This window comes from Prunus mume, linkage group LG4, assembly GCF_029339155.1.
Source record: "Prunus mume cultivar Tortuosa linkage group LG4, ASM2933915v1, whole genome shotgun sequence".
NCBI lineage: Eukaryota > Viridiplantae > Streptophyta > Magnoliopsida > Rosales > Rosaceae > Prunus > Prunus mume.
The window spans coordinates 18,649,237-18,674,668 of record NC_142701.1 but is presented as its reverse complement, the minus strand read 5'-3'; the positions used below and the strand labels follow the sequence as shown (position 1 = coordinate 18,674,668).

Here is a 25,432-nt window from a genome sequence, read left to right as displayed (position 1 = left end):
GAGTTTGATGTAGAAAGAAGAGGCCCATTTTATAGTGTAAAAATTTTCTCCTTAAAACACATAAAAATTAGAGCTTCATTCACTTCAAGTTTTTGTTTTCCATTTATACAAGTAATATTGAGAAAGGAGAGAATCGAACCTATGACCTCAATGCAAAATAAATGTTTATCATCACTTGAGCTACAATCCATTTACCACTTCAAGTTTACAACATCAAGTGCATCCAACATAGTAGTTGTAATATACATTTTGTTTTCTTACATTTATATTATATTTTTCCCTTCTTCACTGCGTTGGATATTTTTATTTCTTCTTCTAATTTTCCCTTCTTCACTGTTTTCGGGGGCAGAATACCACCCCAATGGCTTTTCAGAAGTGTAGTGGGTGACCTGCTTTATGCTCAAGTAGTTTTCCAGGCCCCTTCAAGTGCAGCACACAATCAATTATTAGACAAGAAGTTATATACAACCATCCAAGTAAGGAAAGCCCTTGCTTGGAAACTTTGAATGTGCCTTACCATTCTCCAAGTTCACGCCCAATTCCGCTGCGCTTGTTGCCTCCCCAGGGGGCTTCATTGAAGCAGGGCTGTGAGCAGTTTATCCACACAATCCCTGACTGCACAGCCTGCAAAACATAAACCAAAAACAAATGTTTCTCTGGAAACATGCAAGATATATGTAAGTAGACCTCAGCTTGAGATTGCTACGTATGATAGTCTTACCTTGGTGAAGCGTTCACACCTTTCCAAATCTTTTGAAATCACAGCAGCCCCCAAGCCATAGCTATGAGGCAGAGACAGAGGCATCAAATATTGGTTGCTTGTCAAATAGGGAAAAACAAGTTTGCAGACAAGTGCTGGAGCAAAAACATTTTACTCACTCAGTGTCGTTTGCTAGGTCGATGGCTTCATTCTCCGTAGTGAATGTTTTGACACATAAAACCGGTCCGAAAATCTCTTTCCTCCAAATTGACATTGGGGTGCTAACATCTGTTATGATTGTTGGTTCAATGAAAAACCCTTTCTTAAGATGCTGCCATTCATCCATACAACGTGGTTTAGAAGACTGCAAGAGAAGATGCTGGCATGATATTTATATTTGAGAAAGTGAGAATCAGACAGGTTTTTACTTGAGGACGGGCACCTCCATATAGAATGGTTGCACCTTCGCTCTTGGCTGTTGAAATGAAACTCATGATCTTCTCATACTAAAGAAAACAGAACAATTGTTATTCAGTAGGGCTCAAATTTGACATCTCTGCTAAAATAAAACGTCGTCCTTCACTACACTCTTTGTTGCATGCAAAGTAAAAATGGAGTGACAGAGCTAAAATCAGCCAACATTAACACCTGTCCTTCACTTATAATGGCACCAAGCCTGCAACCTTCTTCCATGGGATCAGAGATTTTGATGTTCTTACTCCAGTCAACAAGTTTTTCCAAGAATTCAGCTGCAATGCTTTCCTGACATAATTGGGGCGCATTATGAGAACTGTTGATACTTAACTAGAAAGAATATAGGGTTTAGGGTTTAGGGAGACAACAAAATGGTCTGCTTCTCATGCTTACATGAACAAGAAGACGAGATGTTGCACTACAGATTTGACCATTTGTAAAAAAGCAGCCAAAGATAGTCCATTCTGCAGCTGTTCCATTATTCAGTTATATCACGCTTAGGCTCTCAAAGATGATAAACGTTCTACCAGTAACCAAAATATAATGTGATGAAGCTCCCAGCATCTTATTAGAAAGTAAATTTTTTTCCCTCCCCAAAACACTTACCAGTATCAAGGTCTGCATCCTCAAACACAACAATTGGACTCTTTCCACCAAGTTCCAAAGATACAGGCTGCAAGAAGCAATATACTAGATCAGAAGACAAGGGAAAGAGAATCGATGTTTGTGATTTTGGAGATTGCAATACTTGCATATGCAAAAAGTGTAGGACAAGACCTTGATCAATTGAGCTGCAGCTGTCATGACCTTAATTCCTGTTGCTGTGCTTCCAGTAAATGCTATCTGATTAATACGAAAAGTTACTTAATTTCACCAGATAAAGATACAATTGGAAAGAAACTGCATGAGTGACTTATGCAGGGTTTTTTCAAAGTCTTGAACAAGTTGAAACGGAAATTAAAAGCCAGACCTTATCAACATGACGATGAGATGACATAGGGGCACCAGCTACTGAGCCTAACCCAGTCACAACATTAAGGACGCCAGAAGGAAGACCCACCTGTCTGCAAATCTCTGCCAACTCCAAACAAGTCCTGCAAATAATATTAGGATGACAAACCCAGAATCTAGTTATGGAAACATAATGAGGAGCAATCGAAAAATAGGTGTGAAACTCTCACACAGATGCCAATTCGGATGGCTTGAGTATAGCAGTACATCCGGCGGCCAGAGCAGGAGCGACCTTCCAGGTAGCCATCAAAAGAGGGTAGTTCCTTCAGCACACAGATGAAATTAATTGACTATATTTTTTCCATTTATAAAAAAGTACAATTTTCAGAATAAGAAGGTAAAACAAAGAGGAAAGCAAATAGATGAACAAAGGAAATGGAATAAGTAAAAGATACCAAGGAGTAATAAGGGCAACAACTCCAATGGGTTCCTTAAGGACATGGGTCTTGAATGACTGCTGCTGTATAGGCACAGTAATTTTTTGCTTCAAATCCAATGCTTCTGCAAGCTCTGCATAATACTTGAAGCAAGAAGCACAACTTTCCTGAATTGGACATAATTAAGCCCACTTAATAACTTAGAAAAAATTTGATAAATTAACCATACTCTAATATACAACAAAGACTGTACTAGTGTATATACCATATCAGATATTGCTTCATCTAGTGGCTTGCCGGTGTCGATTGTTTCAAGTTTGGCCAGTAGAGACTTTCTCTCCAAAATCTCCATGGAAATAGGAAGAAGAAGAAGGTCAAAAAAAAATTGTGGAGCTGATCTGTATATTAACAATTATGATCATGAGATTAATATATACCATGTCAGAAATGGCACGAAGAAACTTCGCACGATAAGCACCAGAAGCAGAGGACCAATCCTTCCCTTCATTACTGAAGAACGCCGTGCGAGCAGCATCCACTGCCAAATCCACGTCTTCAGCAGTAGCAGCTGCTATGTCCCCTGAAAAAGGAAAAAAAGAAAGAGCATATAGCTGCTGAAATTAAACTTGGTCCATGATTTCTGTACACGTATATAATTCGAAGTTGAAATGAAAGACTACATACCTACAATCTCTTCAGTGGCGGGGTTGATGATTGGGATCCTTTTCTCCAGAAGCGGTTCTCTCCATTCGCCGGCGATGAAAAGCTGACGAGAAGGAACTGGGACGGCCATGTTCAGCAATGTTTAAGTCAACTGTCACACAGACACTCACTGAGTCGACACAGAAGTGTTAAGTGTGGACTTATGCATGCATTGTTTTTCAATGGACTTTAAACTTTTCTCTAGCGTCCTCTCCTGCGGGTCTTTGTCAAAAAATTTATACTTTCATTTCTTTTCTTAGTTGTTATCGTTTTCCTCGTTTTCGGTTGCGCCTTGCCATCCCTACATTAAACGATTATTTGCTTCTCTGTCCTTTTTGCTAAGAAGACGACTGCTTGCAGATTTAATAATGGTCTTTGTGGAATTGAGTGCCCACGAGGTGCAGGAAACTAAGTAAATTTACTGGTTTTGTATGGAAAAATTACAGACATGACTGATCGAAATTACATCCATTCTGTGAATTTCCATGTCCGGGTAGATTATTATGCCAGCAGGTGATACATCTTTAAATCGTGCTTTAAACCAACGAAAAAGAAAATCCAAATGATTCATGGATATGAACTACAAACTACTTTATATTGCCTGCCAAAAAAAGTTACACATCCAATCCCTTTGCATGTTTTTTTACATGCCCACACAAACACGAGCTATCAATGCGATGCATGCTGATCTCCTAGCACAGAAGATTGGTATCATAATCCTGTTAACCTTTGGTAACATCTATCTCATGTTTTTCTGAGCTTCAATTCAAGATGTACATGAAGAGTTCCAGAACGATGACAAAAGAAGCGCTGCAGGACCCATTTGTAATCCCCGACAGGCTCACTGAAGGAGTTTATCAGCCAATATTCAGAAAATCACTTTGAGTCCACAACAAATGGCCAACTCTCTCACAGTTAGTTCTGTCAAGGTGAAGAAAATCGTGAAAAGTTATAAAGCTATTGTCCAACACATTCCAACTGCAATGTTAAATCCTTGATTCCAGCTTTGTACAGCACATGTGACACCTGTGCCTTTGCAGAAGCCTTGTCAATGTCTGTTGAAACATGAAGATGGAGAGTCCCCACTACTTCTGAGTTGGTGAAGCTCCATATATGCAAGTTTCGAATGCCAGAAATCCCCCGTATCTTCCTAACATCAATAAGAGCTTTTCTCAAATCCTGCTCATGTGCTCTGGGAACTCTTTGGAGCAAGATTTCTGCTGAGTTTCTCAGCAATGGGATAACTGAAGATATAATCAAGACAGAAATAAATATCGAGCAGGCAGGATCAGCAACAAGCCATCCCTTGTACTTAATCAAGACAGTTGATATAACAACTCCGACACTTCCCAAGGTGTCAGCCAAAACATGCAAAAATATTCCTTCCATGTTGTGGTCAATGTGGTGGTGCTGATGCTTAGCTGTTTTTTCTCCATCAGTTGGCAGTTTTTTCAGCTGAAAACCTGCCCCTTGAATGTGAGATTCCGCCACTTTATTGCCTTCAGAAGAATGAGTATGCTGGCAGGCGTGGTCATGGTGTTCGTGCTGGCAGGCGTGGTCATGGTGTTCGTGCTGGTAGGCGTGGTCATGCTGATCGTGCTGGTGACTGTGGCCATGGTGGTCGTGCTGGTGACTCTGGCCAATGTGGTTGTGCTGGTGACTCTGGCCATGGTGGTTGTGCTGGTGACTCTGGCCATGGTGGTCGTGCTGGTGACTCTGGCCATGGTGGTCGTGCTGGTGACTCTGGCCATGGTGGTCGTGCTGGTGACTGTGTCCATGGTGGTCGTGCTGGTGACTGTGGCCATCGTGATCATGGCACTCATTGCTCCTGAAATTGTGGTCTTTAGAACCGATATAACTGCCATGTTGGTGTTCATGATGGTCATCATGGCCGGAACATGAATTTTCATGGCATTCAATGGAAATAGGTATAGACTCCTCATGCTTCCCATGACCTCCATGATCACGTCCAACAGATTCATGCGAATGCTGGTGAGGGTGGGAGTGGGAGCATGATCCAGATCCACCATGAGCATGATGATGCTCCTCGTGAAAGAAGACTAAGCCAACCACATTGACAAGAAGCCCTCCAATTGAAACAACTAATAAACTGCTAGTTGATATCTCCTGAGGGTCCAAAATCCTCTCAAACGACTCCAACACTATTAATGCTCCAACCAACACCAGGAAAACAGCATTAGTATATCCTGAAAGAACCTCAAATCTCCCACGACCATAATTAAACTGATGATTCGCAGGCAAACGTGAAATATACGAAGCATATAGCCCAATTGCCAAGGCAGCACAATCAAACAACATGTGACAGGCATCTGATATCAGCCCTAGACTATTACTCATGAACCCAGCAGCAAATTCCACAAACATGTATGCAGTATTGATCAGAAGGAAAAGTGCAATCTTGCGGGACTTCCTCTCACTCAAAATGTGTCTAATAGGCTTCATAATGGCAGTAGTAAAGGATTCAGAAGAGTCCATCCCCAGTTCAAGATAATTTGAGTAATAAGGATCCAATTCCCTAACAGCAACATAGAGTAACAAACCACAGAGCAATAGTCCCCAGAGTGATAGTTCAGGAAAATAAAACAACTCCAAAACAAGAGTGCATAAAAATGTAACCAAATACTCTTTCCGGAAATCTTTAGAACTCACTGACTTGTCATCACCATAACTTTCACTAAGAAGCACCCCAAAAACAACAGTGTTTGCCAGAGGCCAAGCCAAATTTCCAATGGAAACTCCATTTCCCTCAGCTTCAAACATGAAAACACTAACAACAGCAGGAATGAAAAGCACTACAGTTGTAAAGAACAATGAAATTAAACGAACCCTCTTCCGACCTAATTGCCTAATTGTCCCCCAATTCATCGAAACACGCTCGTAACACCCCAAAAACCCAGATAGAAATGGAAGCAACATTGGCCAAATTCTAACACAATCCACTCTTGGAAACACCGAAAGTCCCAAACTTTCAACCGACTTAGCAGAAAATGGGAAGCATTCAATCCGATCCCAACTCAAAGATAACAAAAGCAACCCAGAAAACAGAGCGAGGAACCCACGAACCTTGGAGGACCGATTCCGATCGCCACCGAGATTCGAGTCCCAGCCCTCGGCCAGGAACCGTGCGGCAACGTTTCCGGACAATTCAGCGAGAATCATGGCGGCGGCGCCGCAATATCGAAGCGCCTGAAAACGAAGCAGGAAGACGACGGCGAGAAGAATCGATTTGGCGACCAAGAGTCTGTGCTGGGATTGCGTGATCAGGGTGAAAGAGAAGATGGGTTGGTTTTGCTTTTGGTGAAACGGGTCTTTGGAAGAAGAGGAGGAGGAGGAGGTGAAGAGGGAGCAAGAGAGGGTTAGCAGGAAAGACAGGAGAGAGACAAGGAAAGAGAAGGGGAAGAGAGAGAAAGAAGGGGAGGAGCGAAGAAACGGAAGCAGGGAATAAAGGGAGCGAAGAGAGAGAAGGAGGAAGAAGAGAAATGAAAGAGAGGACTTGCTGTTGTTGTTGGGGTTGAATGGTTTGGGGTTGAGAGAAGAGAGGCGATGTTTGGACGGAGTTGCGATTGGGGTTGAAGACGATGAGAAAGGGTAAACAGGGTATTGTCTAGACGTGGTGGGTGTGGTGGGGAAAGCGGTAGGTGTAGCGGCGAAGGTGGTGGGGCGTTGAGGGAGTGAGAGGCGGTGAGGCCTGTGCTGGTGGTGGTGGTGGTTGTGGTCGTGATCGGCCATGTTTGCTGGTTGCTGGTTGGAGATGGTTTGGTTGGGGCCTCTGGAGGTTTGAGTTTAAGGACGTTGATACTTTTCCAAAGGTCAGTGACGGTCGGATGGATCCGAATGGAGTCTCTCAGACCCAGCAAAGGGTCCGAGGAAGGAGAGAATTTTCTCGGCGGGGTCTATGGAGTGACGAGTCCGTTGAACCCAACTTGCATTTCATCTATGGGTGTGGATGCTGATGACCGTTGGATTGAATTTTTTTTCATTTATTTCCCATTTGATGGTCCATTGCTTCTGGAGAGTCTATATGCTACAGTTTGCCTTCTGGTTGGGGCATTTGATTTGACCGGACAACCGGGTACAAAGATAACACAATAATGGCTCATTTGGGATTGTTTTTCGTTTGGGATTGTTTATCTAGGAATCACTTCTGTTTATAAGCGTTTTTAACAAGAATATTTTATTATAAATAAAGATATTGAAATTTTTATAAGAAATCTAAGTGCAGTGCTTCTACGACTCAAAAACATTTCTAAAATTTATCAAACCTTCTCAAAAGCGCTTTTGATTGTCATAAAACACTTTTAGCACTTTCAGAAACATTTTCACACCCTAAAGTTTGAATTCTTATGACATCTTGATCGTGTGTGTAAAAAAACCCTCATTTTGAGCATCTACATTTAGAGACAGTGCATTTACCCGCATTTCATAAAATCCAGACCATTCAACTAATTCAATGCTTATGAGAATGCCACATCGCCTACAATAAGTTTATTTCCTTTTTATATAAAACTGACGTCGTTACTTGTATCTTCCTCCTCCCTCTCAACTCGCTCATTCATCTACTTTCTCATGTTGTCCTCACTCCTTTTTTTGTTACAATATGAACGGATTTTGGCTAATAATCTTGTTTTTCTTCCCGATCTCTTGGACTACAGGGGTCCAAGAGATTTGTGGTCACCCATCGTTGTATGTAAATTCAACAGTTCATTCACTCTTGCACTCTTTTTAAGAATTTTTTTTGAACCGTTGGATGTTAATCTAACGGTGAGTTACCACAAATCTCTTAGACCCCTGTAGTCCAAGAGATCGGGACTGTTAATTATGATTTGTTAAAAAGCCTAAAATAGCTAGAATACATCCATGTCTTTAAATAAATAAATAAAAACCTTAATTTGAGAAATTAAAAAATCTTCCAATCTGCAAGTTGTTGTAGTCATCGAGAAAAGCCCAAAGTTATTGCAAGTTGCTAATCTAAAATTTGTAGGTTAGTCATCAAGAAAAGCCCAAATTGATCAGGAAAATACCCAATTGATTTTAGTTTAATTTCCTTCAATGTTAGGGTTACAATAACCATATTCAATTGACACACATTAAAGTAGAAGAAGAAGCCAAAAGAAAAAAGAAAGAAAGAAATACCAAAATACAAAGACAAAGAGGAAGAATTGAGAGAGACATGGGTAGGCGTTTTGAAAGAAAATTATAAATATATCAAATGGATTATGTGCATACTCTTAAGCACTGAATCATTTGGATGATCTAGATTTTATGAAATGCGAATAAATGCACAATCTCTAAATGCAAAGGCTCGGGATCTCATCTAGAAAATATTAAGTAACTAGCTAATGACTTCTTTCTTCAATTAGGTGTTCTAATTCTTTTTTGCTCCTTTTGGTTCATGGGAAATGAGGCTTAAGGATGGGTGTAGGGGCTTTTTCGTTCTGGCAGCTATAGATGGGCCTGCGCTACTGTAAGGAGCAAATGGATGGAATTGCCCCTGTGTATGAGTTCAAGAATCAGGCTCTAAGAGTGCTTCAAAAGGTTTGTTGAGCCTTAGGAAACACCTTGGCTTACTTCACCAACAAAACGAACAGTTGCTTACAAATAAATATTATGGCTTGACATGAGAAGCTTGTGGCATGGGAGCTGAGCATTCATGAGTTTAGCATGAGAGAGAGAAGGCTGGGTTTTCTATGAGAAATAGAGGTTCAGATAAGGGGAAGAGAGAGTTTTGGGGAGAATTTGTTGATGGGAGAGAGGAAGAGATGAGGGAAGAGGAATAAGTGGCTTGAGCAAGTTTCCGGCAGCTTGACGAAAGTTTCGTCAAGCTCTTGAGTGGCTTGACAAAAGAGAAAAAGGGAAACAATGGAAGAACATGGCTTGAAATCAAAGGGTTCTAGAGGAGAGAGGTGATGCTTGCTCTCTCTGGATGTGTATATGGGAAAGAGAGGAAGAAGATGGAAGCATGTGTGGTTTTAGCAGATTTCCAGCAGCTTGATGAAAGCTTCATCAGGCTCCTGGGTGGCTTGACAGAAGAGAAAAATAGAAGCAATGGAAGAACATGGCTTGAAATTGAAAGGTTTTAGAGGTGAGAGGTGATACTTGCTATCTCTAGATGTGTTTATGGGAAAGAGAGGAAGAAGATGGAAGAACATAGCATGAAATTGGGCCTCCTAGCAATGAGTAAGGATGTTGCTTGCTCTGGATCAGTTCGTTTGCTAGGTAGAAGGTGCCTACTTTTATAGGTGTTGGAACACTCAATTTTATCAAGCCACATTTTCCCATTTTCCTTCACTTTCTTCCATTCCATCTTATTTGGTGAAACTTTCCCAGCCTGAGCATGTAGGCACAAAGCTTTTTGGAGTTTCAAGACCTTCACGCAACTGGACTTCTCCGTGTGCTCCATGTGGGTAAAGCGCCACTCCATTTTCCTTCTTGTTTTCTCACAAAGCTTGTAGAGGAAAGAATGGGTAAGGGTGTTGGTCAAAAGGTGATTTACTTCCAGCAACCTGTGTATATGGGTTTGCCTTGGTTTTGACAAAGTGCTGGATATTTTGACTGATGTGGGATATTTCCAAGTGTTGTGGGCTATGACTATTGGATATTTTCTAAGATGTTTGGGCATTTTCTTGAGGTCATAGGCTATTGGGTTATCTCTCTCATGCTTACCCATATGTTTGGGCTCAAGGAATGAGCTTGAGTTTTGGTGCTCCCAAGCAGCCCAAAAATTTTACTCTTTGGACCATCAATGGGCCTTGTGAATACTCGTAGCCATCCATACCACAATCCGCTCAGCAAGCGCCAGACATTCGCGTGGCTTGGGCCCACTTAAGCTTGTAGCGTGGCGTGTTGCTTATTTGCTTGGCGTGACACGTGTGCAAGTGCATATGACTAACTCTTGTGTGCCCAAGTCGAGTTTCTTCCTAAGGTGTCGTACTTGGCTAGAAATATATTTTTGGGCCCAGCTTTGGACTTTTTGGGCCTCAACCATGGGAAATCAATTGTTTTCCATGTTTGGTAAGTCCAAGCATGGAAAACAGTTGCCTTAGAGCACTTCCACCTATTTGCTATGTCAAAGGGTAAGGGGAGGCAATGGCTATTACTATTCATGTGAATAGTGCTAGCCCTTGCAAAAGGCTTCTTGTGTTTCCATTCATTGTCATGCCAAAGGCCAAATACTATTTACTTTTATTTATTTATTTATTTTACTTAAACAATTAATTTGGATAAGATTTTCGGTTGCCACGTGTCAATATTTATTATAAAATTCACATATCATATTTCGGATAAGATTTTTGGTTGACACATGTCCATATTTATCATAAAATTCACATATCAAATTCCAGATAAGATTCTCGGTTGCCACATGTCGATATTTATTATAAAATACAAATCTCAGATTTTAGATAAAATTTTCACCCTATTAAAATTGCGTTACATGTTATCTCTATCTTCTAAATCCTTATATAAAACCAGAGCCTCAATTCAGACATCTCACACCATATCCTCTCTGTCCTTTGATTTCTCAAATTTTAGAAAACACATTCCACTCTCAATGTCCTACACGAGGAGGTGCTTGGAGAGGCAATAGCAAGAAATTGAAAAAAGAAGGCACAAATGAGCTGAAGAAGAAAGGGATGAGGAAGAAGATGATGATTAAGTTGCTATGGCAGTGGGTATGCTCCATTAATTTATCAAGCCAAGTCTGCCACCGTGGTTCAAGTTAACCATGGCCGTAGACAGACGTAGACATTCTCAGGGTAATAATTTTTGGAAGATTATTTTATCCCAAATTTGGGAATCTAAAGGCGAATCTGATGTCGTTGAATTGTGGAGCGGCGTCTCATTCAACACAATCGAACCTGGGAATAATTTTGAATCTCGAATAATTTTTCACCACCTCCCAACATTGGTGATTGTTGAAAGATTTTTTGCCTTGGCCAATGGCAATGAACCACATTTGTGCTTGCGTAATCTATAATAAAAAAAAAAATTGCAAGAATTTTTTTTATTTAAAAAAAGAACATTAAATTTAATAAAACGGCAATTACAAATAATTTACCTCTTTGGCAAGATTTTCGCCGCTTCGAACGTTGTCTCTCGCTTTTACCAACGCATCTCTCCATTTCCTTAACTCTTTATTCAAAATTTTCCACTACTAGCCAAAGCCATTTTTGTACGAGCCGAACTTGATCTTTCACAAAATTTGGCATGAATTTTTCTCCACGTATAAGGCTTTTCCACAACATATTTGAAACCAAAAGCATTTTTTGCTACTATAGCTAGCATCAATGGAAATGGCAATGGCATCTTCAAAATTTCATTTTTGTTGCTTCATAATCACTACCCTCATCCTCTTCATCCTCTTTCCTCTCCTCTCAAATGCATCATCGTCAAGAAACTGCAATACAGAAACATCATTTGAGTTTCTTGCCCATCTTAAGGGGTTTCAAAAGGGTGACAAAGTTGAAGGCATCCAAAACCTCAAAACCTACCTTCAAAATTTTGGTTACTTGAATGGCCAGTCAAACAATGATGCTAATTTTGACGATGAATTGGAGACGGCCATCATAACTTACCAAATCACTTACAACATCGAGGCCACCGGAACGTTGGATGGTGAAAATGTATCAAGTATGATGATGCCTCGATGTGGTGTGCCAGATATCATCAATGGCACCACCTCCATGATATCATCTGGAAAGAAACTGCACATGCACCAGCACGCATGCAACATCAGCTTCACCACTACGCCAGAGGACTCACAGTTTCTCAATATTTTTACTTCCCAAGAAACCCAAAATGGCCAGCGTCTAAGACTCTAAGTATCGCCTTACCTATGCTTTTCTTCAAGGCTACTCAATTGAGGCCATGGAGCCAGTTAGATGTGCATTTAAAACATGGGCCAACAACACAATGTTAAGGTTCACTCAGGTCAAAAGCTATCCGAGGATAAATCTGACGATCAGTTTTCAGAGGCGTAATCATGGAGATGGCTATCCGTTTGATTGCCCAGGCGGGACCCTAGCCCATGCATTTGCGCCAAGAGATGCGTCATTCTCTGGTCTCATCCTTCTCTCTTCACAATAACTCTCCTACTCATCATCCTTCTTTCTCTCCTCTCTCCCATCCCATGCAACGTCGTCACAAATTAACCCACAACAACAACAACAACAACAACAACAACAAAAACATCATCACCCACCATTCCTCCAATGATGATGCTTTTGACAACTTCTTAGAGTTAGAGTCAGCCATCAAACTACCAGCTTAATTACCAGCCAATATCTGGAACGTTAGACGCCAAAACCGTATAAAAAATTATGCTAATGAGGTGTTGGTTTTGAAATTGGACACTTGCGCATATAGCTCTGTTGAAGGAGCTGTCATGTTCCCTTCTTCCGTTCCATCCGCACTGGATACACCTAGAATTTGCATGCGGATAACTTGTTGCAACACTTGTCTTGATGATCGAGAAGAATGCTCAAATATGGGTCTTCTCTAGATACTTTTGGTTGTGGGTTGAAGAAGAAAACCTGGCATTGCCTAAAACTAATGTGGACATAAAGCCCAACATTTCTTTCATGCGACCTCTTCTCTATATATACTACTAGCCCCTTGGCACACGCTCACGCATGTGCCAATTGGTTTTTGTTTTTATTTTTATTTTATATATTTTATTTTTAGAATTAAGAAAAGATAATATGGGTAGTTATGCTCCATAAAAGTAAAACTTATTATCTGATTTTATTTTTAATTTTAATTTTTTAATATGAAAAATGTGAATTTACCATATTATTCTCATTTAATTAATAATTTTAATTCTTAATGTTTAAATTAACCAAGGGCATTTTCTAGTATTTTAAATGTTTCACCATTCTCTGCATTTTGCTTTATATATATAGATATAATAATAATAAAATAGTTGGTAAAAGGAATATATATGTAAGTTTTTTGTTTTTGTTTTTTTAGGATCTTACACGTATGCTAGGACTCGAACTTAGGGCATTTCTTGAGAGGAGTAGTTGCCCCAAACCACTACACTAGTGGGTCCTTTGCCTAATTTTTTGTTTTTTAGTTTAATATGGAAAATGTAAATTTTATTATCAAATAGCATCATAAAGTTTTTTCTAATTTTATAAAAAGCATTCCTCTAGCTAGCCAGCATATATGTGATTGATAGTAATTTCATAAAGTTTTTTGGTCAAAAGTATTTTCAAATACTCATATGATACATCAAATTAGGTTTTAAAGAAAGAAAACATAAAAGGTGATGTTTTGATGATTAGAGGAGTTGAACTGCATTTTGACCTCTTTTTGTACACACAATTATATATATCAATTCAGTGAAAAAGTAGGCCATTTTGATTGACGTAAAGTCGCAAAGAAAGCAAAATAATCGAAATGAATAAGCTTTGATTGGATTGACGAAAAGAACAACATAAGAACTATGTATATATACTAATAATATGATGATGAGGTGATCGTGAAAGAGAAAGGCACTAATTCTATTTTTAATTTCAGCACTTCACGTAACTTATATCTTAGGCATAAGTTTCCATTCAAGACAAGAAATAATTAGCATTTCCGAAAAAAGAAAACCAAAGTTGAGTTAAATGTGGGTTAGGTTAGTTAGTGAAAGTAGTGTGTTCATTCTTTTACGCTCAAGTTTAATTTGTCACCATGTATATCAGAGTATAATTTGGAATATCACTTTGTGAAGAAAAACCGATCACACTTCACCTAATGAATAAAAATGTATGAAAACCGATCACACTTCACCTAATGAATAAAAATGTATGAAAGTCATTCAAAATATCAAACAGGTTTGTACAAAATACATGTACTACTTTTGATGGATGGATAAGTATCATAAGATGGAATGTATATAGATTGTGTTGTGAATCGGAGGAATATCCAAGCAAGTGTGCGCACTCATGTCCCGATGTTGCTTTGCATACGTGTGTCAACTCAACTACACTGTCCCCTCTTGGAATCAAATATATATTCTCAAATTAGAGAATAAAGGGTATTTTCCACGTGCACTTGACTCTTACTAAAGAATTCTGGGTGTGATCAGTGGCGGAGATAGAAGCTAATCTGTGGGGATGGGGCCAGTACTATAAATTCAAGATTATATAGAGTTATATTTCAACTAATATTGTAGTTGATGCTTGAGAAATAATGGAGTTTTTATGGAGTTTGGGGGGTCATGGCCATGGGACGCATGTGGCTCTACCCTTGGGTGTGATCAAGTTGTACCACCATATATTCCTACTAGTTCACATATTATGTAATTAAAGCACACGTGTTATAACAGAAGTAGACGTAAACGTGAACGCATCTGACCATGGCACACAACAATTCTTGCTAGCTAGGCCCTGGTGGTGTGGCGACGGTTTGTTTAAATTGTCTTAAAACATCTTCCACTATACAAATCACTAGCTAGTGGCGGTATCCATAAAGATGTTAAGTGGTATCCATCGTAGCAAGCCACCCAAATGAAAAGCTATAAACAACTCCTCCAGCACCGACGAAGCTCCATATACTCACTGCCAATGATGGCCATCTGTCCATTCCGAGACCATTTATTCATCAGCTGGGCTTATCTAATTTTGAATTTGATTTTTTCTTAGTTTCTTCATACGTAGCAGCCATCCTCGTCAGCTAGCACTGGAAAAACTCTGGTTCTCTCTATCTGTATTTTTATAAGAACATGAACATGTGTGTCTGTGTGTGAACTGTGTGTCTGCGTATGTCGGTTGTGTGTCCATGTGTGTCATATGCATGCTTTTCCCTTCAACCGTAACGCATGCTCATCAATCTGTCTCTTTGTACAAGTAATCTCTAAACGTAACGCATACAAACCGCACTCAAACTTTTTCTTTGCTTTTTCTTGCATTACTTGCGGATTTGGACAGAAAAAAGATATCAAACAACTCGTAACAGACTGATCAGAGAACCGACTGGTTTGCCAAAAGAAATTAAAGGAAAATGAAAACCATACATTAAAAATGGCAAAAGTTGCATGATCATTAATGGAGCTTGGCCCGGTCAAAAGTGGTGGTTTGGTGCGTAGGATAAAGATGCTACTTTCTTATCATGGGGTCTTATCTTGTGGAATGGTGCTATTCAATATCTTTGATTGAATCTGAATTACATGGAAATAATTATGTGTATACAACTTGATAATTCAAATTTACGGTCTAATAACGTAAACAGACTCGATAATTCAAATTCACAGTCTAACAACATAAACAAACATTTCATAATTGATTAACTTCCGAAATCTTGATTTATTTCATTTTTCATTCCTGTACTCACAACAAGTACTTGTTTGTAATTGCATGAGAAAGTCTATTTGATAATTGATCTAGCTAGGGAATCTTTGTTGTCACAGTTGGGAACAAGCAGGGCCATCCTACGTGTCAAAGGCTAGCTCCACGTGTACCGTTAAGTGGCTACATACATCCAAATGATATATTGATCAAACCGTGAATAAAATCAGAGTGACGCATGGGGTTTAATTTGCTGCATCAGACATTATTTTCTCGGTCACGTCGCCATGATGACACCATGCCAAAACTGAAAAATATATATATTTTCTGGGACGAAGCCAAAACTGAAAAATAAGTAAAGTGATGTTTAGCTTTTTCTCATTTTTATAAATAGTGCAAGCATTAATATTGCTAGGAGAGAGAGGCTAGTGATTTGCCGAGTGTACCATTATTAATACAAAGCCTTTTGATGTTGTGTTTGTAAAAAGGAACGAAACAGAGAACCAATAATGAAGAAGTTTTGGCACGATTGTTTGTTGGTGAGTAGATGAAAACAACAGTTTACTCTCTCTCTCTCTCTCTCTCTCTGCAGCTGATGACAGATTTATAGGAGAGTTTTTTGTGGCGTTCAGGTTTCCTTCTTCTTTGATTCCTCATTAATCCCAAAGCCAAAACCTCCATAATTACCTCTCATGGCTGGATCAGGAGGCAAAACACTTGGCAACTCATGCATTCTCCTCATAGGTAATTATTTATGGGGTTCTCATCATATTATTATGATATTATGATATGCTGCAACTACTTTTTTTAATAGCTTTGATATGGTAATGGAGGGGCCCCATGATGATCATCAGTTTTACCAGGCAGATAGGTTAATTTATCCTGTAATTTAATGGTCCTCCGTTGACCAGGGAGCTTTGTTTCTACTTCTTTAGCTTTCAATGATGAAGTTAGAAAGAACTTAATGTCTTTGCCACATTTAATCTAGTACTTTTTTCTGTCTGCTTCTTCATAATAGTGATTGCTGGTATGGAGAGATTTGCATACAAGGGAGTGGCATCCAATCTAGTAACTTATCTAACTGATGTTATGAAAATGAGCAACTCTGCGGCGGCCAAGACGGTTAACAGTTGGTGTGGCTTCACGTCCATGTTGCCTCTCTTAGTTGCACCTTTTGTTGACTCATATTGGGATCGATATCCCACCATTTTGGCCTCTTCTTTCCTCTATGTTGCAGTAAGTCTATATATCTACTCACTTTTCTTCTTTCTTTCTTACTAGTTTTGGTTCTTCCTCTTGTCTCTTCTTTTGGTAAAGAATTTAAAACTTACCAGAAATTATTATGGTTAATTTGTAATTTTCTGGAATTTGTCTGATCAAGATGCTTCGGATGATGGATTAAGATGGATGGAGCCTGAGTCATCGTCACCAAATCTTATTTTCATTAGAATATTTGGGCTGTCTGGTCAAGATAATTGAAGATAGTTTGATTTTAGTGTGTGCTTGCTTCGTCATGTCACACTTTTATAATTTATGAGTCTGTATGGCTTTGTTTTTCAGGGGCTTGTGGCCTTGACATCAACAGCATTGACCAGGGCATCTTCTGCTGCAAACAAAACAAGTTCTAATTCCTCATTTCTGTTTTGGTCTCTGTATTTAATTTCTCTTGGTCAAGGTGGATATAACCCGTCTCTGCAAGCATTTGGAGCAGATCAACTGGACAGCGAAGAGGAACTGCCTAGCAGCAAAGATGAGCGAAAGTCCAACAAAAAGAGCGTGTTCTTTCAATGGTGGTATTTTGGTGTTTGCAGTGGCAGCCTCCTGGGTATCACTCTCATGTCCTACATTCAAGACACTTTTGGTTGGATTCTGGGTTTTGCAATCCCCATGATATCGATGGTTACGTCGGTCGTGGTGTTCTCTTGTGGAAGCCGAATCTATACTTACAGAGAGAGCGAGGCCATGGACTATAAGCCTATTGGCAACATGGTTCAAAGCATCAAGGCAACTGCATTAAAACTAATGAATCGCAGAATCACATTACCAAATAAAAGTGATGTTACTGAGCTAGAGTAAGTCTAGTTTCTAACTCTTGAACTCTGTTTTACAAAAAATGTGCATGAATTCTGATGCTATATGTATCTGTTTTTGCTGGTTAATTATATATAGGCTTCAAGAGAAACCGCTTTGTCATCAAAATTTCAGCACCAATGAGGGGTTGGTTGAGAATCCCAAAAGCGGCTTCTATGTGCTTGAAAATGCTAAAGTGCTGCTGAGGCTTCTGCCCATCTGGATAATGCTTTTGATGTTTGCAGTGATTTTCCAACAACCTCCCACATTCTTTACCAAACAAGGCATGACCATGAAGAGAAACATTGGAAGCCAATTCAAGATCCCACCAGCAACTCTACAGAGTGCCATTACTCTTTCCATAATCCTCTTGATGCCTCTCTACGACAAAATTATGATCCCGATTACGCGACTGGTTACTTGTCACGAAAAGGGTATCACCGTGATGCAGAGGATGGGGATTGGGATGTTCATTTCAGTCATAGCAATGGCCAGTGCAGCAGTTGTGGAAACAAGAAGGCTCCGCATCAGTAGAGAAATGGAAGCTCTGGGAGCTCATTCTGAGACGGTCCCGTTTAGCATCTTTTGGCTGCTGCCTCAGTACATTCTTTTGGGAATTTCAGACATTTTCACTGTTGTTGGAATGCAAGAGTTTTTTTACTCAGAAGTTCCCGTAAGAATGAGAACCATGGCCTTTGCGCTGTACACTAGTGTTTTCGGGGTGGGAAGCTACTTGAGCAGCCTTTTGATTGCGACCGTTGAGGCGGTTACAAGTTCGAACGGAAGGCAGAGCTGGTTCTCTGATGACATGAGTGAAGCTCGGCTAGACAAATACTACTGGTTTTTGGCCTCATTGAGTGCTTTGAGCTTTCTCCTTTATGTACTTTTGTCTGCGTGTTACAGAAGCAGGAGGGATTTGGATTTGGACAATGAAAACTGTAAATAAGCTCTTTGTTTCGAGCTTGATCAAGCTCAGAAGAAAAACTCTGGTTAATTGGTTCAGTTTATGTGTGAATGATATGTTTTTTTCAATGATTCTTACTCTAATCTGAATGCAGTCGAGGTATAACATAATCAAATTTTTATTTCAAAGAAATTTCAGACAACAAATCACTAAAAAACTTCAAAATATGAGCTTCAAACATACAGCTCTTGAAAATCTTAGTACACTCTTGGGTGAGGTACCTTTATTTTATCAAAATAAAAAGGGAAAAATGAGAAGTTCATGGCTTTTAAAATTCTTGATGATCAAGAAGAGACGATCATCAAGTGTTGTATAAAGCTTTAATTCCTTGAATATCATCCCCATGCAAGCTCTGCTGGGTCACTCCAGAGCGGACAGAGGGGAACATAATAGCTTCTTGAACAGAGCTATGCCCCAGCCCAAGAAGGTGCCCTATTTCATGCAAAGCTATAGTCTCAAAGTCATAAGCACCACTCACGGCGCCCACGGAAAACCGCTCATCAGCGTCGTAATGAAGTCTCCCATTTGTCGGCGCAAATGCATGGGCTATGGTCCCACCTGGCCCATCAAATGGGGTCCCATCTCCATGATCGCCCCGGTTAAAACTGACCGTCAGATCTGGGTTCTGGTTGTTCTGTGCCTCACTGAAGGTGAAGTGTGTGTTGGCGGCCCATGTTTGAAAAGCACTGGAAACTGGGCCCATGGCCTCAGCTGGGGTGCCTTGAAGAAAAGCATAGGTGAGGTGATACTTAGAGGCCGGCCATGTTGGGTTTCCTTGGAAGAAAGAATAATTAGCAACAGTGTGTCCTCTGTGGTGATGGTGAGGGTGCCTTTTTGGCCTGATCGCATGGAGGAGGTACCATTGATGATATCTGCAACACCACAACGTGGCATCATCATGTTGGATACGGTTTTGGCATCCAATGTTCCGGTGGCTTTGAGGTGGTAATTAATTTGGTAAGTTTTGATGGCAGACTCCAATTGGTCGTCAAAATCATCATCATTGAGGTGACCATTGTTGCTGCTCAAGTAACCAAATTTTCCAAGGTATTTTTTGAGGTCTTGGATGCCTTGGACCTTGTCACCTTTGTGGCACCCCTTGAGATGCTCAAGGAACTCGAATGGAGACGAGGTAATTTTGTTGTTGTGGGTTTCTGATGAAGTTGCATGGGAGAGGAGAGAAAGGAGGACGAAGAGAAGAGTGCATGTGAAGAGAGAAATGTGAGACAACTTTGATGCCATTGACGATGCTGCAATAGCAAGGAAGGAAGAAAGTTCATTAATTGGATAGCAAAGAAAAGCTTCATTTTGGAGGGATATTTATAGGTGTATAATGAGCATATATAGATTAACGGTGGGGATACGTTGATATATAAAAATTTCCAAATTATTGGCTTTGAGACAGATTAGTAATATCATTACTTTGACCATAGGTAAGCTAAAGTCTTGAGGTTAGAGACTAAGGGGGGGTGTATTCAATTGAGATTTTAGAAGACTATTTAGGGATTAAAAAAGTCTATTGGATTTCTTCACTCAAAAAAATGTCCACTGAATTTAAACAAAATGTTATGATTTATAGGATTTTATTTATGAATTTCTATAATCAAAAGACTTTTGGATTTTAAAGATTTATATAATAGGATTTAGAGCAAAGCCAATATAGGTGCTTACAACTCTTATATCCCGGACATAAATTCACTTACAATTAAACCTCTAACTAAAATCCAAATTTAAAATATGTTGCCATATAAGATAGATATGTCCAAGCATTATTAACTAAATTACACTATATACCATTTACCTTTATATTTTGTAATTATAATTTATTTTGAAGCATGTCATTAACTCCTTGATTTATATTCAACATAGCAATATTCATCAAATCCCTAAAATTTCGAACAAAAACAAATTCATAAATTATTTTATAATAGATTAATCCTACAAAATTTCCACTTAGGTAATAAAGTTAACTTAAAGGAACGTGATTTATATTTTTTAAAAATAGGTAGATTATTCACACACAAAAAAAAGGGTATTTATTTATGTAAAAACATAGGTAGATTATTCATAAAAAAAAGTAGGCACAGTATCTCGTTAGTTGGTTCAGTTTATGTGTGAATGATATGTTTTTTTTTTTTTTTCCAATGATTCTTACTCTAATCTGAATGCAGTCGAGGCATAACATAATCAAATTTTTATTTCAATGAAATTTCAGACAACAAATTCACTTAAAAACTTCAAAATAGAGCTTCAAACATACAGCTATTGAAAATCCTAGTACACTTTTAGGTGAGGTACCTTTATTTGATCAAAATAAAAAGGGAAAAATGATAAGTTCATGGCTTTTAAGATTTTTGATGATCATCAAGTGTTGTATAAAGCTTTAATTCCTTGAATATCATCCCCGTGCAAGCTCTGCTCGGTCACTCCAGTGCCGATAGAGGGGAACATAATAGCTCCTTGAACAGAACTATGCCCCAGCCCGAGAAGGTGCCCTATTTCATGCAGAGCCACACTCTGCAAGTCAAAAGCACCGCTCACGGCACCCACAGCCCACGCCTCAGCAGCGTCGTAGTGAAATCTCCCATTTGTAGGAGCAAATGCATGGGCTATGGTCCCACCTGGCCCATCAAATGGGGCCCCATCTCCATGATTGCCCCTGTGAAAACTGACCGTCAGATCTGGGTTCTGATTGCTCTGGACCTCACTGAAGGTGAAGTGTGTATTGGCGGCCCATGTTTGAAACGCACTGGAGACTGGGCCCATGGCCTCAGCTGGGGTGCCTTGAAGAAAAGCATAGGTGAGGTGATACTTAGAGGCCGGCCATTTTGGGTTTCCTTGGAAGAAAGAATAATGAGCAACTGTGTGTCCTCCGTGGTGATGGTGAGGGTGCCTTTTTTTCCCTGATCGCATGGAGGAGGTACCATTGATGATATCTGCAACACCACAGCGTGGCATCATCATGTTGGATACGGTTTTCGCATCCAATGTTCCGGTGGCTTTGAGGTGGTAATTGATTTGGTAAGTTTTGATGGCAGACTCCAATTGGTCGTCAAAATCATCGTCATTGAAGTGGCCATTATTGTTGCTGCTCAAGTAACCAAATTTTCCAAGGTATTTTTTCAGGTCTTTGATACCTTGGACCTTGTCACCCTTGTGGCACCCCTTAAGATGCTCAAGGAACTCGAATGGCGACGAGGTATTTTTGTTGTTGTGGGTTTCTGATGAAGTTGCATGGGAGAGGAGAGAAAGGAGGATGAAGAGAAGAGTGCATGTGAAGAGAGAAATGTGAGACAACTTTGATGCCATTGATGATGCTGCAATAGCTAGGAAGGAAGAGAGTATATTAATTGGATATGTTGCAATGAAAGGCTTCATATTTGGAGGGATATTTATAGATGTATAATGAGCATATGTAGATTAACGGTGGGGATACGTTGATATATAAAAATTTCCAAATTATTGGTTTTGACTTTGACCATAGCTAAGCTAAGTCTTGAGGTTGGAGACTAATTATTTCTTGGTTCGGACCATACGCTAAGTATGAAACTATAGTCATTCAAATGGCTATGAGAAGTGAATAACATACATAGGAGTGAACAAATGGCTATGAGATCAACCACTTTATTATTGTAGTTTTTCAACTATTGAATTACGGATTGTAATGTGGAACCTACTTATTTTTTGATTTTGTAGGTCTTAATAAACATAGGAAAGTCAGAAATAATCAAAATAATTTTAATACCCATTTGTTGGTTTGTTGTATTATAAGTCTATATTGGCTGACAATACTTCAAAGAAATTGAATTTGAGTTTGATGTTCACATTCTAATATGGTATCATTGCCATATTATCCACGTTATCAAGTTTGATACTCAAAAAGATATGAGGGGACGTGTTGAGAGTATCTCACATTAGAGAATGAAAGCTTTTCATCAGTGCTTAAATAAGATATTGAACTCAATGCTATGTTGTGTGATTGGAATCGAGGCATAATTAAATTTGTATTCCAAAGAAAATTCAAAGAAGAAACCATTCAAATTTGAAACGATTCAGAAATCCATTATTACAAAATGTTCAAACAATTAATTTCCAGCATATATATATATATATATATATATATATATATATACTGGTACAACTTTGAGTTGTGTTTATTGTTTTCAATATCTTAGTACACCCAAGGCGAGGTACTTTATTCGATTTAAAAAAAAAAGAAAGAAAAAAAAAAAAGAGAAAAGTTGATGACTTTGGATGAACATAGTAATTACTTAAGAGAGACACCCGATGATTATCAAGCGTGGTATAACGCTTTAATTCCTTGAATATCATCCCTGTTCAAGCCTTTGGTTCCTCCAGAGCTTATAGTCGGGTACATAATAGCTCTCCGAACAGAGCTATGGCCAAGCCCTAGGAGGTGACCAATTTCATGCAAAGCCACAGTCTCCAAGTGAAAAGCACCCCTCACAACGCCCACAGACCACTTCTCATCAGCGTCATAGTGAAATCTCCCATCTTTCGGCGCGAAAGAATGCGCTAGGATCCCTCCTGGCCCATCAAATGGATGACCATCTCCATGGCTACGCCGGTGAAAACTCACCGTCAGATCCGGCTTCTGATTCCTTCGAGCCTGGCTGAACTTGAACTGTGTGTGGGCAGCCCACGTATTGAAAGCACGTGCAACTGGGCCCTTGGCCGCCGTTGGGGTGCCCCGAAGAAAAGCGTAGGTGAGGTGGTACTTAGAGGCTGGCCATTTCGGCTTTCCAGGGAAGAAAGCATAATGAGCAACTGTGTGTCCCTTGTGATGGTGGTTAGGAGGAGGGTGACTTTGCTTGCCTGATCGCATAGAGGAGGTACCATTGATGATATCTGGGACGCCACAACGTGGCATCATCATATTGGATACTGTTTGAGTGTCTAATATTCCAGTGGTTTTGAGGTTGTAATTGAGTTGGTAGGTTTTGATGGCCGACGCCAATTGATCGTCAAATTCATCAGTGGTTTGGTTATTGTTGCTGCTTAAGTAACCAAACCTTCCGAGGTATTTTTTGAGGTCTTGGATTCCTGGGACCTTGTCACCATTTTGGAACCCCTTAAGATGGTCAAGGAACTCAAATGGCGATGATGTTTTTTTGTTGTGGGTTTCGGATGAAGTTGCATGGGAGGGGAGAGATAGGAGGATGAAGTGGAGAGTGCATGCCAAGAGACAAAGATGAGACTTTGATGCCATTGATGAAGCCTAGGATTGGATATGTTCCAACAGCATCGTATTTGGAGGGATATTTATAGGGAGTTAATTACGCAAACCTCCCCCCGAGTTTTTTTATAATGTTTTTTCAAAATAACTCCTGCACTTTTGGAAACCTTTCACTATGTTTCTGTCAGTTAATTGATCATGCCACACAAAACACCTTCTCTAAATACCCAGATTACCCTCAATTAGCACTCTTATCTTATATTAGAAACGTCGTGGATATCACTAACAGTCCAACAACAACAACAACAAAACTCCCAAAACAAATACAACAAAACCTGCATCCTCTGCCATCACTCAAGCCCACTCTGAACAAAAAAGGAAAGATAAAAATATCAGCCCTCCCAATATTTAACATAAGAAACCCCTCTTCTCCCCCTTCTCCCTTGTTACTCGGCGGATTATTAATTGAAATCAACTATTAAATAAATAAAATAAAAGTCTGAACCTTTTTTATTCCAACCAATAAGAAATTATGGCCAACAAAGTCTGATAATATATTTTTTTTAATGCTTCCAAAATGAAACTAAGATGGATCCCGAGTCTCTACATTTAGAATTGTACGCATTTATTCACATTTCGCAAAATCTTGACCATCTTAATAATCTAACTGTTTAGAACAAGACACATAATCAAACCTTAAAAAATAAATACAAAAATTTAATTTAAAATTCACATAATCTAAAAATTAAAAACCAGAAATGCAACTTCACCTCCCACCCCTATCCCTGCCGCCCCTACCAACCCCGACACACCCAAGCAAACATACAATCCACCATCTCTCCCCCCACCCCAACAGCACCCAAGCCACTATATGTACCATTCACCATCTCTCTTTCTGTATTGCTCGCTACCCCCTCCCATTTTGATAATCTTCTCTGTATCAATTCCTCGCAGCCTCCCTTCAATTACCCCTCACCTTTCGTGAAGAAACCTGTAGTCCTCTCCCCTCACCTCGTGGATTTTTCTTTTATGTTTTTTTGTTTAAACAAATAATTGTTAAATTTAAATAATTTTCTGATGAAAAAGAAAATTAAATACTTATATTATTATCATGTCATGTCTTTAAACGATTAGACTAGGATGGTCAAGACTTTGCGCAATGTGGATGAATGTGTAAACTCTAAATATAGAGGCTCAAGATCCAACTAAGATATATGTCCAGTAAAAATAAAAGAAAAGAGGGATATTTTTGTCTTTTTAATCATTTCCATTAAGTTAGTCAGTGAAACTCAAATGTTAGTTAAAGGACAAGATTTATTTGGGAATTGAGCCATACTTTAGGAGGATAGATAGATTAACGGTGAGGATGTGTTGACATAATTTCCAAATTATTGATTTTGAGCTGGCTTTTGACTTCTTCTTTTTTTGCCATAATATATCATGACTTTGACTATAACAATTATTTGCATAATGATTTCCAAACTCTTGAGACGAACAGAATTAATCAGAGTGTGATTATTTATTAGCTCGAACTATCGCTAAAGTATAAAACTATATGGTCATTCAAACAGGGATCCGTATAACGTGTTTAGCATTAGCAGTTTGTCTTCCTCCTTGAATTATACTACATATTGCTTGATGGGT

At 39.3% G+C, this 25,432-nt stretch overlaps 3 protein-coding genes and 4 pseudogenes across 3 annotated transcripts; 2 read left to right on the top strand and 5 right to left on the bottom strand.

The window, feature by feature from the left end:
- Window positions 1-164: 164 nt before the first annotated feature.
- LOC103329928 (aminoaldehyde dehydrogenase ALDH10A8, chloroplastic-like) lies at window positions 165-3,582 on the bottom strand. The gene is made up of 15 exons (XM_089050279.1): window positions 3,247-3,582; window positions 3,000-3,142; window positions 2,828-2,908; window positions 2,581-2,729; window positions 2,356-2,448; window positions 2,145-2,268; window positions 1,952-2,017; window positions 1,781-1,847; window positions 1,568-1,644; window positions 1,349-1,462; window positions 1,129-1,206; window positions 880-1,031; window positions 722-782; window positions 518-624; window positions 165-420 (listed from the first exon to the last, which is right to left on the bottom strand). Exons 1-15 carry the CDS (start codon window positions 3,353-3,355, stop codon window positions 264-266), a joined length of 1,578 nt encoding a protein of 525 aa, XP_088906405.1. The 5' UTR covers window positions 3,356-3,582; the 3' UTR covers window positions 165-263.
- A 135-nt stretch (window positions 3,583-3,717) lies between these two features.
- LOC103330195 (zinc transporter-like protein) lies at window positions 3,718-7,275 on the bottom strand. Its single transcript, XM_089050278.1, has one exon. It carries the CDS (start codon window positions 7,012-7,014, stop codon window positions 4,222-4,224), a length of 2,793 nt encoding a protein of 930 aa, XP_088906404.1. The 5' UTR covers window positions 7,015-7,275; the 3' UTR covers window positions 3,718-4,221.
- A 4,301-nt stretch (window positions 7,276-11,576) lies between these two features.
- On the top strand, window positions 11,577-12,369 carry LOC103330194 (metalloendoproteinase 2-MMP-like; annotated as a pseudogene).
- A 3,601-nt stretch (window positions 12,370-15,970) lies between these two features.
- LOC103329927 (Major facilitator superfamily protein) lies at window positions 15,971-18,659 on the top strand. The gene is made up of 5 exons (XM_008232456.3): window positions 15,971-16,096; window positions 16,190-16,301; window positions 16,576-16,793; window positions 17,118-17,629; window positions 17,727-18,659. The coding sequence occupies exons 2-5, from the start codon at window positions 16,250-16,252 to the stop codon at window positions 18,571-18,573; spliced, it is 1,629 nt and encodes a 542-aa protein (XP_008230678.1). The 5' UTR covers window positions 15,971-16,096; window positions 16,190-16,249; the 3' UTR covers window positions 18,574-18,659.
- A 233-nt stretch (window positions 18,660-18,892) lies between these two features.
- Window positions 18,893-19,842, bottom strand: LOC103330193 (metalloendoproteinase 3-MMP pseudogene; annotated as a pseudogene).
- A 942-nt stretch (window positions 19,843-20,784) lies between these two features.
- LOC103330192 (metalloendoproteinase 3-MMP pseudogene) lies at window positions 20,785-21,969 on the bottom strand (annotated as a pseudogene).
- An 870-nt stretch (window positions 21,970-22,839) lies between these two features.
- On the bottom strand, window positions 22,840-23,824 carry LOC103330191 (metalloendoproteinase 2-MMP pseudogene; annotated as a pseudogene).
- Between the last annotated feature and the right edge of the window lie 1,608 nt (window positions 23,825-25,432).